A 17,422-nucleotide genomic window follows, 5' to 3' on the forward strand; every position below is an offset into this window, starting at 1 on the left:
AAACCACAAGGACACGTCAAAAAAGAAAAAAGGAAGAAAGCTAATTGTAGTTAGTCACAACAACAAAAAAAATCAAAAATATGAACTCACCAGCCTGTTGTCCAACATAAAAAAACCTCACTGATGGAGAATACAACGGGTTCTCCACCAGCAATCTCTCCAGTGCGCTCTGAAATCGCCTGGTCAACAGGTCTCTTGCTGCTATTGGAAGCTTGTTGAAAAGTTTTGTAGATAGGTGGGCAATGCCAGTTCGTGTCCTGCTTAATCCCTGATAAGATAGGTACATTCAACCTATGGCTCCTCCTTGTATCATATGCATGAAATTCTGGTGGGTTGTCAAGGATGATCATGCCTGGTGGCAAGCTCATCTACATTCGCTTGGGTCCTGCAAATTGCATGAAAAATATAGAGAGAAATACTGTAAATATTCTCTCTCTAACAAAGAGAAGACGACAATGAGCCAGTCTGTCAGCCCCACTGATGGGGTTGGCTTTCTTCTGCATGTGCAGCATACGTCCAACATCCACATATCCACCCCAGAGAACCAGGCCGTAGAATAGGATGCTCTGAAAGAAAGCAAAGCATCATAACTTGAGTAGTGCATGGTAATACTATCTCTCAGCCATCAATAGGAAAACTACCCTGTTCAGCCTACAGCAAACAACCTCTATATGACTGCTCTACGAACTGTACCTAGTGCATAAAAAGCTCCTCTAATATGGCTGCACTTATCAAGGTTTGCAATCTATGAAAAATTCATGGAGAGGGAAAAAGGGAATGATTGGAAATAGAAACAGAAATAGGGTGTGATCTAATAAATTGAAAAGTAGCTTAGCAACAAATTAACCCATTAGATGAAGCCTATTCATCTCTAGTACAATATTGAATAAATATGAAAAGCTATTGCTTTCAACTGTAATTATGATGTTATATTTCTAGTCAATAATATTTATACTCGTGGTAGGACATCGAATTGAATATTTGAACCAGCTCATAGCAGGTATCCCAATTACAAATGTGGTCAAATAAGTTGATTCCCAGTTTTTCAGTGCGGGGGTGAACTGAAGTTGAAATAAAAAAACCAACTGCGCAACCTTAACTGCTTTATTCCTAACTAGCAGGTAACCTGTGCTTTGCACTGGGGGAAAATTTTGTGTTGTAAAATGCAATTTGCTTTATGTCCAGGAAACATAAAAGCAGAATAATCATTTCTCATTTAGTCAGAATTACGTGGATAATCTACATCAGAGTTGAACATTTCCAGCAAAAATAATTACAGTAATTTGATTAGTCTCGAACCCGGAAGCTTTTATTCATGAGTTGCTACCAACTAAGCTATGGAATTACTTGGAGAATGCTCTATTTGGTTGGGCTGAAAATAAGCCTATATTCGTCCTCGGTAAATTCACAATCTTTTTGTAAAATTGCAAGTTCATTAGTCCATAAGTGACAGTACGTCATTTGCCAATGTTAATGTCTCAGCCAATTCTTTTCTTTATAATATTATTATAGACTAGCAGGTAACCCGTGCTTTGCACAGGGGAAAAATTTGGTGTTGTAGAATGCATGACTTATGTCCAGAAAACATAAAAAAAAATTAATCATTATTTTTTCAAAACTACTTGGATAATATTCATAAGAGTTGAAAATTCCCAGCAAAAAACGTTTTATAGATGTCTCGAACCCGCAACCTCTGATTCATGAACCTCGCTCGCAACTAATTAAGCTAAGGAGTCGGTTGGAGATTCCAATGTTTGGTTGTAATTCTACAGTTACGTAAACTTTGAATCACAAATTGAATAAATTTGTTTTAATCATTGAATTAGAATTAATTGATTAATATCAATGTCCATCCTCGGTAAATTCTCAATCTTCAAGCAAAATTTCAAGTTAATCAGTTCAGTTGTAGGTGATGATGCGTCATTAGAGTATTTCCTATCTCATGTCTAGTTTACTCTAGACGCAGTTTAAACCGAGCATCTGCATACGGGCCTAAGCCGATTTATATATTATATTACTCTATTATATTATAGATTATACAATTTCGGCGTGCTAGGCTGGTTGTCTCAAATAACTGGATGAAACTCTGGTGGTTGATCAAATACAGTAATGTTATTGTTATGCATAGTAGTTTCTTGGTGCTGTGGAATGGGTAAATCGGGTCAGGAATCAACTTGTGAGACTATATATGCTTTGTCTTCTGAGCTATTCTTGATGTTGAGAGTTGAGAATGTCTTAACTTTCAACATTTATCAAATTATAAATTCACTCGCCCTATTTATTCCATATGAAACATTTTTCCTAAAATGCTTATAAAACTTAGAATGTCTTAACTTTCAACATTTATCAAATTATAAATTCACTCACCCTATCTATTTCATATGAAACATGTTCCTAAAATGCTTATAAAACTTATTTAAAGCTTACGTAATAGAAATTTCATTGTGGTTACTTTCCAACAATATAATCTCGAGCGGCGAAATGTTTATTGAATAGTGTTTGAGTTATCACTTGGAAAGTTGAGTGGAAATTTGAGTGTTGAGTGTTACATCCTCTATAATGGACCGTTCACTAGATTTCAAAATATTATAATATCCTTTTGTTTTAGACCACAGTACTTACACAAGTAGGTTGTATTTGATCATGAGAAGCTTTTATTACATACAATGAACATAGAATATCTATCTCCTGTCCATAGAATATCTATAGTAGTGAAGTATAATAAAGAAGAGTTGTATTTTGAAATGAGTCAGTCAGCATTGGTTGAATGGGAAGAATACCAATACAGTATTCAGTCACTCTATCAACTTGTACCTATTTTTCTATTTTCACACATTTCTATTATCTACTTTCAGCTATAAAATTCTAATAGTTTGATCAACTTTTCATAATTTGATTATGATATCCATCTTATTGAATGTTGCAGGCGCCTACGGAACAGTTTACAAAGCTCGAGATCTGTCAAATGGCAATCAGATAGTTGCCATCAAGAAATTGCGAGTGCCATTGACTGATGACGGCGTTCCCATGTCCACCGTTCGAGAGATCGCATTGCTCAGACATCTGGATGGCACTGTTCAACATCCCAATATAGTGAGGTAATCAGCTAATTCAGAAGTTTCAATCCTTGAACAGCAGTTGCTGGATAGATTTCTTCAAAAGTAGAATACAGCACATCAACTCAAGTTCGAGATGAATAGATCATTGAGAGTTCAAAAAGCACTGTATTGGTTCTTCATTTAGTGAGTAAGGAGACGATCATAAGTTTCATGTGAAGTGCCCTCTTGTAAATGTTCCCCTTCTTGACAAGAAATTTTCCTAGTATCATGTTGTAGATCTTCAGTGCACTAACGCACTACCTCCGTAAACAAAGCCATAGTGCATGGCAGGTGGTTGATGGTAACGTCAGCACAGGTAAGGCTCCTATACCAATAAAAACACTAGCTGATATAGATCAGCTGAAATCAACAAATTTCTATTGTTGTAGGAACCCTACCTGTGCTGACGTCATCAGAATGCACTATGGCTTTGTTTACGGAGGTAGTGACTTATGTATTCGATTATATTTTTAAACTGACTACAAATTTGACAAGATTGTTTGACGAAGAACTATGATATTTACAAAATTTATTTTCAAATATGATGTCTTAGTGAATTATGCTGAGTAACTTGTAAGACTTAGTTATCTAGAGACATAATACATTTAAAATTATCATTGTAAATTTTGTTATAATACATTCATATTATGATTATTCATTCATGAAAGAATATTGTGTGTTTGTGACTCTACTAATAGATTAGAATAAATATTTGTATTGTCAGTATCATTTTCATCAGTATTCTGCCCTAGGGCAGGTTCATACATGATTCCTCCTTCTCCATTCGTCTCTGTCCTGTGCTATTCTCTTCAGCACGAAGTATTTTCCCTACTCCCTGATATCATTCAGCATCTTCAAATTATCATGCTAACAAAAAATCTCAAATTCCACAATATTCTAAAAAAAATCGAAATTAGAATTTGAATGTTATGTCATATAAAGGATATAGGTACCAACTACATTTTTCATGCATATTTCTGTTTTAATATTCACATCAATTCACTTTAATTATTTATCAAAATTTTATGAAACTACACAATATTTTGAATTGAGTATTTTTGTGTACTTTAATAAAATCAAAGAAACATTTTACTTTTTCCTTGATATTGAATAATTTTTTTCAGGTTATTGGATGTTTGTCACGGCCAGAGGCTAGAAAGAGAGCAACAACTTATACTTTTTCTAGTTTTCGAACACGTTGATCAAGATCTTATGACTTACAAAGATAAATGCCCGGCTCCTGGATTGAGTGAATCACGGATACGGGTGAGTTTATTATTGAATGTAAATTAGTAGGTAAAGTGATTTCAAGTAGAAAATAAAGTTTTCGATAATTTCACTTTGAAGTGAATGTCGTCAACATAGGCTATCTCTTCAATTGTTCAACGTGTTCTACAAGTCTCTCAAAAACTACGAATTGATAGAATGTTGATTCATCACAACTTCTTACCTATTTCTAAGTTATAATTATGTACTATAAATAAAAATTGGAATCTAAGTACCCTTTTTAAATTATTTAGTCGTGGCTCTTGAATTTCAAGTTTTAATTATATTAAAAAATAGCCCCAAAGAAAAAGATAATTTTATGTGTACTATTACGAGGATTAATATTCTGGAAATTAATGTTTATGAACACTATTTTTAAATTCCGTCTACTATCTAGTAAATTTTTCATTACAAGAATGATGAATGAGCACACGATGAAATTTATTATAATATTGATTGGCATAAATTTCTTCTGCCAATAAAATATGATTTATGTTATGGTTGAATAGACGAATTTAATGATCCAAAGGTTCAAAGAACCGTACACGTCGACCGGAGCTTATTGTGTGTCCAAGTACATTAGTTGAGCAAACCAATACCTCTGTCCTTTACAAGATCCAGGAGTTTTGTCCCATACTAACATCCCAATTATCACCTGGCTGCTTGCTGCCAAACAGAGCCCTTCTCCTTGCCCCTAGTTACTCGCAATCCAGTGTGATATGCTTGGCAGTCTTTTCAGACTGATTGGTCTTCGTGACCTACGTGAGTTCCACTCCTGGCCTTTTTATAGGTCCTTCCGCCGAGTAAGGGGTCGCCAAATTGCATTTGGGGCGCCTGGCTACCTTTGACTCAGCCTCTTGACCCACATTTGTGATTGGAGTTTCACTCGTCTCTGGTTTCTTGGGTATTTTTTTTATTTTTGCCCCTCCGAAACTTTGCAGGATCCAAAAGCCTCACCTCTCCAAGAAGTTTTGCCTGAATGACCGCAAACTCATGACCTACGTGAGTTCCACTCCTGGCCTTTTTGTAGGTCCTTTCGCTGAGGGAAGGGTCCCGAATTGCCTCGGAGAAATATGACTTGAACTTGTGGGTTTCGAAACTTGAGAATTTATTTTGAAGCGTGCCATTTACTCCAAGGCTCTGGCCCAACTTCAGTATGAATTCTAAACTCTCGTCATTTTCATTTGTATGATTAGATATTCTGCTGACATTTTGGCCAATCACATCCGGAACACCAACAAAGACCAACAACTCATTATTGCATTTTATGGAATCATCCTTAAAACTAAAGAATATGTAAGCAACTTAACATACATAACTTGAACAACCTAACATACATAACTTAAACAACTCAACATACATTACTTGAACAACTTAACGTAATGTAAGCAACATTACAATTTAATACAATTCACCGTGTTACTCATTGCTTGTCTAATAAATTGAAGCTATTTTTGCTTTCAGGATCTTATGTTTCAAATATTGTCGGGTGTTGACTTCCTGCATTCTCGAAGAATCGTGCACAGAGATTTGAAGCCACAAAATATACTTGTTACCAACAGTGGTGATGTCAAGATTGCTGATTTTGGCCTGGCGAAAACCTATGATTTTGAAATGCGTCTTACTTCAGTGGTAAGTAAACTTGCTTTAGTGAGATTTACTTGAAAATGTCAGCATTTGTTGAATGTGAAGCATTGATTCATTTTTAAGAAGTGCTTCTAGTTTGAAGTCGTATATTAAACTAAACTGTGGATTCTGATTGAATAATTGTCCCAATTATTTTTCCAATTAGCTTTTTGCTATCGTTGCGGGTACAATAATAGTATTTGAATCACGAAATGACATTTACACAATACACTCACTGACAGTGGGTAACATTAAGTATACAATAACTAAAACTCAAACAGTACATTTTGTATAAATAAATTTGTGACTACTGTACTTTTTAATCACCCCAATAATTAAATGAAAATTGATGAAGCAACTATTATGATGAATTTAATAATATATAATTCCGTGTTGGCTACAAATAGTTAATAGGCTATTATTCTTGAGATTCAACTCAAAGTTAAAATCCTTATAATTTTATCTTATAAATAACCCGGCTTTTTTGCAACCGGCACTAAGTACCTGATTGAATGATTACTAGTAGTTCTGTGAACAGTAGACCTCGCGCAGTTATAAACCGCAGCCTCCTCGTATACTGTCCATCAGAGTAAATCCTGTCTGTATGTCGTGTCGGCGAGATATCAATGTGAAAACGGCTAATGGCTGTTAGGGTTGGTGTATCAAAAATACTAACATCAAAAGCTAATCTCCTTCAAGACATACTGGCAACAGGTCAGCCCGAGTTCAAAGCAGAGAAAGATCGAGAGACAATACTATGTTATTATAGTTATTAATTGCATGCGTTATTACACGCAATCAATAGTTCATTTATTTATTTTTTTATTGACAATGGAGACAACAATAAAAATTGTACAGATACAAATGAAAAAATAAAAATAATGATGAAAATAATACAAACTCATGCAATAATAAATTATACAAAAAAAAAACAAAAATACCACCTAATTCAAAAATGAAAAATACAAAGATTTCAAATACTTATGAAAAAGTAAAAATAAAACAAATTGGGAATTCAAAATATATAAAAATTAAAGAATATAATTGACCGAGCGAAGTGAGGTCAAATATTCAAGTCGACGGTTTGGCATATGTCTTAATGTTTAAATGTTTATATGTTGCGCATTTACAGCGAAACGCGGTAATAGATTTTCATGAAATTTGACAGGTATGTTCCTTTTAAAATTACGCGTCGACGTATATATAAGGTTTTTGGAAATTTTGCATTTCAAGGATAATATAAAAGGAAAAAAGAGCCTCCTTCATACGCCAATATTAGAGTAAAAATCAGACTATAGAATAATATTATTCATTGACCGAGCGAAGTGAGTTTTAAGTCATTTTTATTCATTGACAGTTCCTGCTCTTTATATTTACAACCTGACTATTTTTGCTTATAAAGTCACATGACAGTTGGACAACAGGATCTGATATTCATGATCATTTCACCAGATCAAGAAATGTTGTAAGAATTAATCAGCACCGAACAGCATTTTATGAACAAAGTACGGAGCATAAAAGTATAAAGGTTTTTAATTCGTTGCCAACACGGTTAAAGGAGGCTCAATCACTTGGCCTGTTCAAAAGAATGACTAAGGACTGGTTGATTGAGGAGTGTCCGTATAGTTGGCAGGCACTCATAAATTAAATCCTAGGCCTTCCTTTCAACATTTTCAAGATTAATTACTATGTGAAAGAGGCTGATAGACTGACTATATTTTAGTACCGTACTCTACTATTCTATTTTTTATCTATAAATGTTTGTTTTTTGTGTTACTGGTATCTATAATAGTGTGCATCATAGTCATAGTTACTTTTGTCATCTTAATATAATGCATTGTTTAGAAATAAGAACTTGTATTGCTAGATTAAGTTATGTTTTTATTGACTGATTTTTGTATGACAATTGTCCATGCTTTTCTTGTAATGGCCTATGACATGTAATATATAAATAAAAAGTGAGGTCTAAGATTCAAGTCGACGGTTTGGCATTTCTCTTAATGTTTATATGTTGCGCATTTACGGCGAAACGCGGTAATAGATTTTCATGAAATTTGACAGGTATGTTCCTCTTTTAATTGCGCGTCGACGTATATACAAGGATTTTGAAAATTTTTAATTTCAAGGATAATATAAAAGGAAAAAGGAGCCTCCTTCATACGCCAATATTAGAGTAGAAATCAGATATAGAATTATTCATCATAAATCGGCTGACAAGTGATTACACAGATGTGTGGAGAAGCCAGTCTATTGCTGTATTTCTTTAAGGTCTATAGTTTCAGGTACTTGTAGATGAGAATACTGCGTGAGGTCTACTGTTCACAGAACTACTAGTCATAATTGACCGAGCGAAATGAGGTCTAAGATTCAATTCGATGGTTTGGCATTTCTCTTAATGTTTGAATATTTAAATGTTTATATGTTGCGCATTTACGGCGAAACGCGGTAATAGATTTTCATGAAATTTGACAGGTATGTTCCTTTTTTAATTGCGCGTCGATATACAAGGTTTTCGGAAATTTTGCATTTCAAGGATAATATAAAAGGAAAAAGGAGCCTCCTTCATACGCCAATATTAGATTAAAAATCAGACTATAGAATTATTATTATTCATCATAAATCAGCTGACAAGTGATTACACAGATGTGTGGAGAAGCCAGTCTATTGCTGTATTTCCATATTATGGTCTATAATTTCAATCAGGTACTTGTGGATGAGAATACTGCGTGAGGTCTACTGTTCACAGAACTACTAGTCAATAGAATTAATAACATTTATAACTGAACGACGTCCCAAACCATAAGCACATCCACACTGATACTCCAACTATTTATTTGATCAGATCATGCTTATACAAGATTTAATTATCATATAACGCTTTCCGGAATTTATCGCGAGAAAACCAGACGACATCTAGGCGCCCAAGCTGTTATAAGTTCTTTGCATCCTATTTAATAGTTCATAAAAATTGCATTCAATGAGGCATGCAATTTATAGTCTACACAGCTGCTGATTTTTTACCAAGTTACATTGAGATATTGAATTGAATGTGTCATGGCATGCAATTTATAATCAACTCGACAGCTGATTTATGATGAGTAATTCTATAGTATGATTTTCTCTCTAAAGGTGCGTACAGATATACGCGCCGCGAACATGAGCAATTCACTTTTAATCAGCTGACTATATCTGTATATTTACAGAAACGGTATAAGATATAGATATAAAAAGCTTGGCATCAGCTGATTAAAAGTGAATTGCTCATGTTCGCGACACTTAAATCTGTACGCACATTAATATTGACGTATATGAAGGAGGCTCCTTTTTCCTTTTATATTATCCTTGAAATGCAAAATTTCCAAAAACCTTGTATATATGTCGACGCGCAATTAAAAAAGGAACATACCTGTCAAATTTCATGAAAATCTATTACCGCGTTTCGCCGTAAATGCGCAACATATAAACATTTAAACATTAAGAGAAATGCCAAACCGTCGACTTGAATCTTAGACCTCACTTCGCTCGGTCAATTACAATTTTTGAACGGATGATTTCACGTACAGTGAGCTATTATGTTTTGGTTCTTTGTATTTAGTTCTGTAGTGCGATTCACGTTATAAAGTCAGTGGAAATCACAGGACGGCATTGCTGCCACGTTTATTTTTCCATGACCTTGTATAGTGGATATCTGTGATTCAAATTATCCCTGTATATCTGATATAATATTAATTGTTGATTCTTGTTAATAATGATCAATTAAATTTCAAATAAGTAAGTTATTTGTTTTTTTCATGATTTTTGTAGCATCTAGTGAGGGACTAATTTGCTATTCTATTTTGACTTTGATATTGATAAGAATATTGTTTGTGAAGGTAAGACCCGTTGGTTCAGCCTTCTACTGTATATTGGTCAAGGATTAAATTGAAGATTATTTTTAGCATGAAAGGATACAGTATTCTGCCTTTGCACTTTCAATTGAACACTTTAGCACTAAACTAATTCGTGTGGCTTTCTGCGTTGTAGTCTTCTTACTCCATGCACGTTGAGCAGCTGGATTGCTTCCACGTTCACATGTTGATGAAATCTTTTCTCATGTTTTTCTGCAAATCTTTGGTTTTCACTGATGACTGTCCATAATATACTACCGTATATCAACCTAATGTTTTTATGATTTGATAATGCATATTGTGGTAGTTTTGTAGTTCATTATATCACTTCATAGCCTACAATCAATTTGGCAACGGTGCGGCCATGCATAGGTAGAAAAGGATAGAGCTATCTCTATGATAGACAACGATAGCAAGCCAATGTTGATCAGGTGATAACTTTGAAACGTGTATCTACAAATTACTTGAATTGTTGAAACTTTTACTGCTTTGGTTTTAGGTCTTGTACGTTTGGAATTTTGTAGTAATTCCTCTTAATTTTTACATTATAGTTAACTGTTTCCGTTTGAGGTTTTGGAGTTTTGTAGTAATGCCTGCCAATTTTGCAGGTTGTTACACTGTGGTATAGGGCACCTGAAGTACTTCTGAATCAATCATATGGAACACCAGTAGACATCTGGTCATGCGGGTGCATTATGGGAGAGCTTTTCAGTAAAGTACCGCTGTGCGCGGGAAATTCCGAAGCGGATCAGTTAGACCGTATTTTTCAGTAAGTAGACTATTATACATCTTCCAACATACTTTTGAAAATTCCAATGTAATCAAGTTTGTATTTTTTTGTAATTGACTCTTGAATTGCTGGTCGAAAATTTAATTGAATAAGTAATTTCAACAGTTTCACAACGTAGCAGTCATCGAATAAAAATGACTCATTATATTCTAACAGTGCATTGTTTGCATGTCAAGCTCTTAATATTACGATAATGTAGCATTAAAATATTGTGCTGTTGAACGAAGTATGAACTGAAGAATTATTGAACGATATTAATTATTATTCCTCTGAATATCGTTATGAGTTAAAAATTGCTTACCGGTGGTTTGGAACCCAAATAGAGAAGGTCAACTCATGCTTCATCATGATCCGTCTCATTACCCACGCACAAGCATGGTGCTCATGTGAGCATCGCCCTCAGAAGAAAAAACATAAAGGAGAATTTAGTAATGTAGTGTATGTGCATGAAAACGGGAACGTCTTTTCTTGGACGAAAAGTTTTCACGATGATATCCATGATGCATCTCATGAACACTTGACCGGAACCGGGTTAAGAGATTAAATTAGATTGAGAAAAGGGATCCGATATGTTGCTTTTAATGTAAGCTGGAACAAATTCAAGATTCAAATCATTGAAAATGTAGCTAAGCAACTAATACATTTTATAAAGTTTAAACTAATAGAATCATTCATCGTAATGAATATAAGATTATATATGATAATTATAACAATGTATATTATGTTGTATCTACATGAATTGGTGAAATTTAAACGTTTTTAAAAAGGATATCCACGGATATCATTCCCATCAACACCTCAACCGTAAGCTTCTTAGAATATGAGAGGAAGTAATAATTATTACTTGAAAATTTTATTATTTTTCAATCTTCCATCGTATTTAGAATTCTGATCGCATTAAATGTCATAGTTTGAGCGAATATGAGTGCATTTCAACGATCCATGTCCATATCTACAGAGTGTGATAAGTCACTCCCTATTTTTATACAGCTATATTTCTTTATTTATAAACCAATTTAGTTAGAATTACATTTGTTAGATAGAGTACTCATTGAGGTTGTGTTTAACACCAATTTTCATTTGTTTCAGTTTAATAATGCCCCCTCTCTTGACTGTGGAAGAACAAGCCAAAATAGCAGCTCGTTATGAGTTCTGGGGATCTGTGGTACGAGTTCAAAGGTAGTGGAGGGCTGAACGAGGGATCCATGCAACACTGGATGCAAAAACACTGAGATCTTTGCACTGAGAATCGTTGCAACAGAATAACGTGAAAGACAACTTTCACGAGATCCTTGACGCAGTGATTTCTTAGGGCTCCTCATGAACATTTCACGAACTCTGTCAACATTCTCTGCTGTCCTTGACGTTGACGGTCTTCCAGATCGTCTTGCATCTGCGACACTCAATTTGGATTGGAAATTTTCAACAGTTTTGCATCCAATGTTGCATGGATCCCTCGTTAAGCCCTCCACCACCTTTGTACTCGCACCACAGATCCCCAGAACTCATAATGAGCTGCTATTTCATCTCGTTCTTCCACAGTCAAGAGAAGGGGCATTATTGAACTGAAACAAATGAAAATATGTGTTAAACTCAACCTCAAGGAGTGCTCTATCTAACAAATGTAGTTCTAAAAAATTGGTTCATAAATAAATAAATTATAGCTTTATAAAAATAGGGAGTGACTTATCAAACATCCTGTATTACTATCAAATTTTTAATTTTTATTTACAATTTTTTCCCATCTGCATCAAGAGTTTTGTAGTAGCTACTAAAAATTATTTACATATTATGTAACAGTATTGACATATTATGTGAAGCCTTATAACATATAATGAAAATTTACATACATGTAAATGTGTAATGGAAATTTACGTATAATGAAAAGCCTTATTCCTTTGTAATGTGTCAACTTTTTTTGATAATCATTAACACTTTTTCAGAGTAATTGGCACACCATCTGAATCAGAATGGCCAGAAACGGTGTCTCTTGCACGTGACTCATTTGTACAAGCATCACCAATTTGCTTTTCTTCATTGTCTTCAGACCTTAGTGAAGATGGCCAAGAACTATTAAAGGTAAAGTTTTTAGATTAATGCTTGATTCAGTGAAAATTTGATAGTAGTCAATATTACTGAATTAACTTACTTTCAAATTACAGAAGAGAGAAATGTTGAATGAATTCTCAAATGTGTGCAAAGCGTCACTTCATTCTTCCCATATTTCATCTTAAATCTTATTTCATCTTAAATCTTATTCCATTCTCCTCATTGACATATTTTTCAATTGAATTGAATTCAATATTGATCTTTAGCTACATTTCTTATCATTGAAGATTATTTTGTGTCTGTTTTTTGCATTTATTGTTAAACTAGTGATCCCCTGGGTTGGAGAAATCGCTCAAAACCTTTTGTATTGTAATATCTTTTCTTGTTCGTCCCAATTATTGAACTGCATCAAGGGAGCAACGATCCCGCAGTATACGACACGTCAAAGTTTAATCTAATATCTACCATCCCTCCTATTTCAACACAACAGATCCCACATAACATACATCAATCAAACATTATTCAACAAGGAAGTCTGCTAACCTGTACGGACACAATACAGTAAGGAATTCCCTGAGTGTTTTTTTGAACTCCTTCAAGCCATCAATTTCTCTTATGTGAGATGGGATTGAATTAAATATTTTCATTCTCATTTAAAACGGGCCACTCTCCAGCAGGCTAAGTCTGTGATGTGGGTAAACAAAACCTCAACCCTATGCTGGAATCATCCATGACATAGGATTAGACAAAGTCTTCGTCCACTACTCTACTCCAACACAGATGCTGTTGCACAAATCATTTTTAAAAAGCACCTATGTTGTCCTTTCACTGGATGCTACAGGCTCAGTAATAAAAAAAATTAGACGACCAAATGGGCTGTCAGGTAACTTTTTTATACAAGATGGTGTTGAATGCTGGTGGTTATCAAATACCAGTTGATCAAATGATATCCGAGAAACAATCCTGTATTGGATCAACGAATGGGAAAGGAGAGGGGCTCCTTACCCTCGAGAGGTGAACATCGACAACTCTGCATCACTGAAAAGTGCGTTTGCGAGATCATTTGGCCGATAAACTGATACACATTTCTATTTGGAAAAAGCTTTTATTTTCTTATCAAAGAAAGATGATTTCAAGAGATTGCAGATTTGAAGAGACTAGCGCTTGACGGGTCAGCAAAACCCATGAGGCTTGACCTATGCTCCACATCAAGCATATAGAAGGCTCATGCAAAATTGCAGGAGCACCAAGGAAAATGCAACACCCCATCATCAAAGAGGAAGAAGAATTGGAGAAAATGAGTGGTGTTGTATTAGTGAAAATACTGGTTGAGGAAGAAATGGGTGAAGCTGAAAAAATACTGGTTGAGGAAGAAACAGTTGAAGCTGAGTTACAAGAAGTAGGTGATGATGAATTTAAGGAAAAACCAGTGGAGGAAAATAGTTATTTGTGCAACTAGTGCGCAAAGTGTCAGTTTGCTGCACCGAAAGAAACGTTTACGCCCGAGCCGTAGGCGAGGGCGGAATGGTTTCTTGAGTGCAGCAGAGGAACTTTGCTCACGTATTTCACATTAAACTTTTCCTACAGTTACCATTGAATATGAAAAATGAATAATTATGGGTAAAATGATGGCTGAAATCCATCAAATGTTTGTGTGTGTGATGCTGTTATTAATAACAATCTTAATTCATTTAAAAATTAATAATCCAATTGAAGTTGAAAATTCTCAGCCAAAATTCTCATTTTTATTCATTCAAGAATCAGAAAAAATAGGTACAGATAGAACAAAAAATTCACATTCAACATACACGCCAGCAGCTTGTTGGCTGAACCGAGCTGCAAAATGGCTGAACACAACAAGATGGCTGAACCGACAAGCGCGCGACCTAGCGGGAAGAATCGTACCTAAGTTTGTTTCATCCAGCTAAAAATTACTGAAACACGATTCAGAAATTTAGACTTTTGCTCAAATTACCGAGAAAAATGCTCAATGTAAACTGAGAAATATTTATAAAAATAACATAGACAACAGTGAATATTTATTGTAGTATTGTTATGTTTTTTATTATTTCTATTTATATGAATATCGAACGGTAATCATTTAACCTCAAAATTCGAATTTTATAATGCTTATTTGCTACTTTTCTCATTTCTTGCAGTTGAAATAATAATAATTATTATTGATAATTATTATCAATAGAAAAGAACTATTATTTGTTATTAAATGATGAGAATTCGTAAATGATGATTATTTAATTATGATTTAGATGAACATTATTCTTGTTTTGGATTTCTAGATTGGGATTTTATCTTAAATGTAGGGTAGCCATTGAAATGATTCTCATCTAAATCTAACCACAGTCATTGTTACCAACTTAATTTTTGTTTTCGTGCACTAATCCTCCATTTAACCCACCAACTATTTTGTGTTGCCATGTTGCAAATCTGGAGTGCAGAAAAGATTTTTCCCGCACTAGAGCGGAAAAGTGAATCTTTGCGTTCTGTAATCAGTGCAGGAATCGTCACTTTTCAAGGTAACTGTAGGAAAATAATTTTTTCTACAAAATCTTGGGCTGAAAGAGGGTTGACAAATCTACATAATCTTCCTCCGATATTGAAATTGAGTCAGCCAATGAATACAAAAAAGCTCCAAGAGATTTGAATAACATGGAAAACTGGAGAGGGTTGACAAAAAACAAAACGAGAAAATCCAAGTATTTATCTAACCGTCCACAATTTGCTGCTGCGCTTGAAGCCCAAAGACTAAACCAGCCGTCAAATCGTCTATTAAAAAATGGGAACAAATGTGGATTTATCCGTGTTTGGGGGGGGGCTGGTTTGTGTCCAAAACTCATGTACTTTTGATGCAGTTTGTCAAGTATTTGCGGAGATTTTTATCAGCCATAATAAATTCAGAGAACTGATGAAAAAATGGGATAATGATCTTATGAAAACGAGTGTGCTCAAAAACTTATAAGTTCAGAGCTGAAGCACTTTAAAAAAACTTCAACAAAGAAGGCAGGGTGTCAAACGTAATTTTACCAAGAAGTAGGGTAAACCAGCCCACGTTGGGACACCAAAATTCAAACAGCTATAACTTGGACAAGAATAAAAAAAATCCACATTTTTTAATTTTATATTTATTGTATTTGCTTACTCTTTCATCCTTGAGGATGGCAACTGTGCATTGATCGCCAATTGATTTTTTTTATTGCAAAAATAAATTTTTGGGGAGTGTCCCAACCTGGGCTTAAGATCGGCCCACGATGGGACATCCCTTGCCGAGGTTGGGATATTGAATTAAAAATAAGCAATTCATTATTTTTGTTAATTTATAACATTTATTATAATTATTGATAGTATAAATACATTATTTGAATTTTTTTAGTTGGAACTATTACCAAAAGTCATGTGCACAAAGTGTGTTTGAAATGGCTACCTCTGAAGCTACATTAGAGGCTATAATCATATATCATATTTATTTATAATTTAATTGATAGGTAGCCTACATTGAGTAAAATAAGATTCAGAAGCAATGCTCATTGTTATAATATGAGCATATATCATGATTGCACTGTCCCAATGTGGGCTGTCCTAAGGTGGGCAGATGGTCATGGCTTTGTTATAGGCAGAATAACTGGATTAAAAATCTGGTGTGGTACACTCACACAACTTTCCTTGCTCATATTTGAAACTACGATCAGACTTCTGTATATGTGTATATATAATTGTTTTCAGAGTACTTTTTCTTTGTGTGAATTGTGAAATTCGATGATTTTTTAGTCGTCATTTTTTTAAAGTCGTCAAAACAGCTGTTCTACAGATGAAATATCTCGACTATGTGTTCTTTTTATGAACTGCGCTATCTACCTACCTCATGCACGAGAAGGAGGTTACTAAGTCCATTTCCCAAGGATGGGGTGGACCCTCATTGGTTTCCCAGAAAGAAGACTCATGCCAGTTGATAGAGCTGGCATACAGGGTATGCATTTGAAAAAAATCGGTCAAGTTATTTTTGAGAAAATCGTGAAAAACATGGTTTTTTAGTAATCATCCGCCATTTTTCTCAAGAATATTACGGAGCTCCGTAATTTTCCCAGAAAAAAACTCATGTCATTTGATAGGGCTTATAAATAGCTATCCATGGTATAAATTTGAAGAAAATCGTTAGAGCCGTTTTCGAGAAAACCGTGAAAAACATGGTTTTTTAGTCATTATCCGCTATTTTTCTCAAGAATATTACGGAGCTCCTGAAATTTTCCCAGAAATGAGACTCATGTCAGTTGATAGGGCTTATAAATAATTATAATTATACATATCCATGGTATAAATTTGAAGAAAATCGTTAGAGCCGTTTTCGAGAAAAACGTGAAAAACATGGTTTTTTAGTAATTATCCTCCATTTTTTCCGCCATCTTGGATTGAGTTTTATTGAATTTCTTACTGTCGGATCCTCATGGTATAAAGACCTTAAGTTTAAAATTTCAAGTCAATCGGTTAATTAGGAATGGAGTTATCGTGTTCACAGACATACACACACATACACACACACACACACACACACAACACACACACACACACATACACACACACAGACCAACACCCAAAAATCATGTTTTTGGACTTAGGGGATCTTGAAACGTATAGAAAACATGAAATTAGGGTACCTTAAATTTTTTTGGAAAGCAATACTTTCCTTACCTATG

The 17,422-nt window shown here is 34.5% G+C and overlaps 1 protein-coding gene across 1 annotated transcript in view; it reads left to right on the plus strand.

Annotated features, from left to right (window-relative positions):
- The window catches only part of LOC111045435 (cyclin-dependent kinase 6), a 29,790-nt gene that overhangs the window by 2,416 nt on the left and 9,952 nt on the right, over window positions 1-17,422 (plus strand). The window contains exons 3-7 of the mRNA XM_039423959.1: window positions 2,927-3,098; window positions 4,223-4,364; window positions 5,829-5,996; window positions 10,486-10,646; window positions 12,611-12,746. Of these exons, the coding sequence (XP_039279893.1) occupies window positions 2,927-3,098; window positions 4,223-4,364; window positions 5,829-5,996; window positions 10,486-10,646; window positions 12,611-12,746 (779 nt within the window). The remainder of the gene's footprint in view (window positions 1-2,926; window positions 3,099-4,222; window positions 4,365-5,828; window positions 5,997-10,485; window positions 10,647-12,610; window positions 12,747-17,422) is intronic.

The sequence above is a fragment of the Nilaparvata lugens genome, chromosome 3 (assembly GCF_014356525.2).
Source record: "Nilaparvata lugens isolate BPH chromosome 3, ASM1435652v1, whole genome shotgun sequence".
NCBI classification, from domain to species: domain Eukaryota; kingdom Metazoa; phylum Arthropoda; class Insecta; order Hemiptera; family Delphacidae; genus Nilaparvata; species Nilaparvata lugens.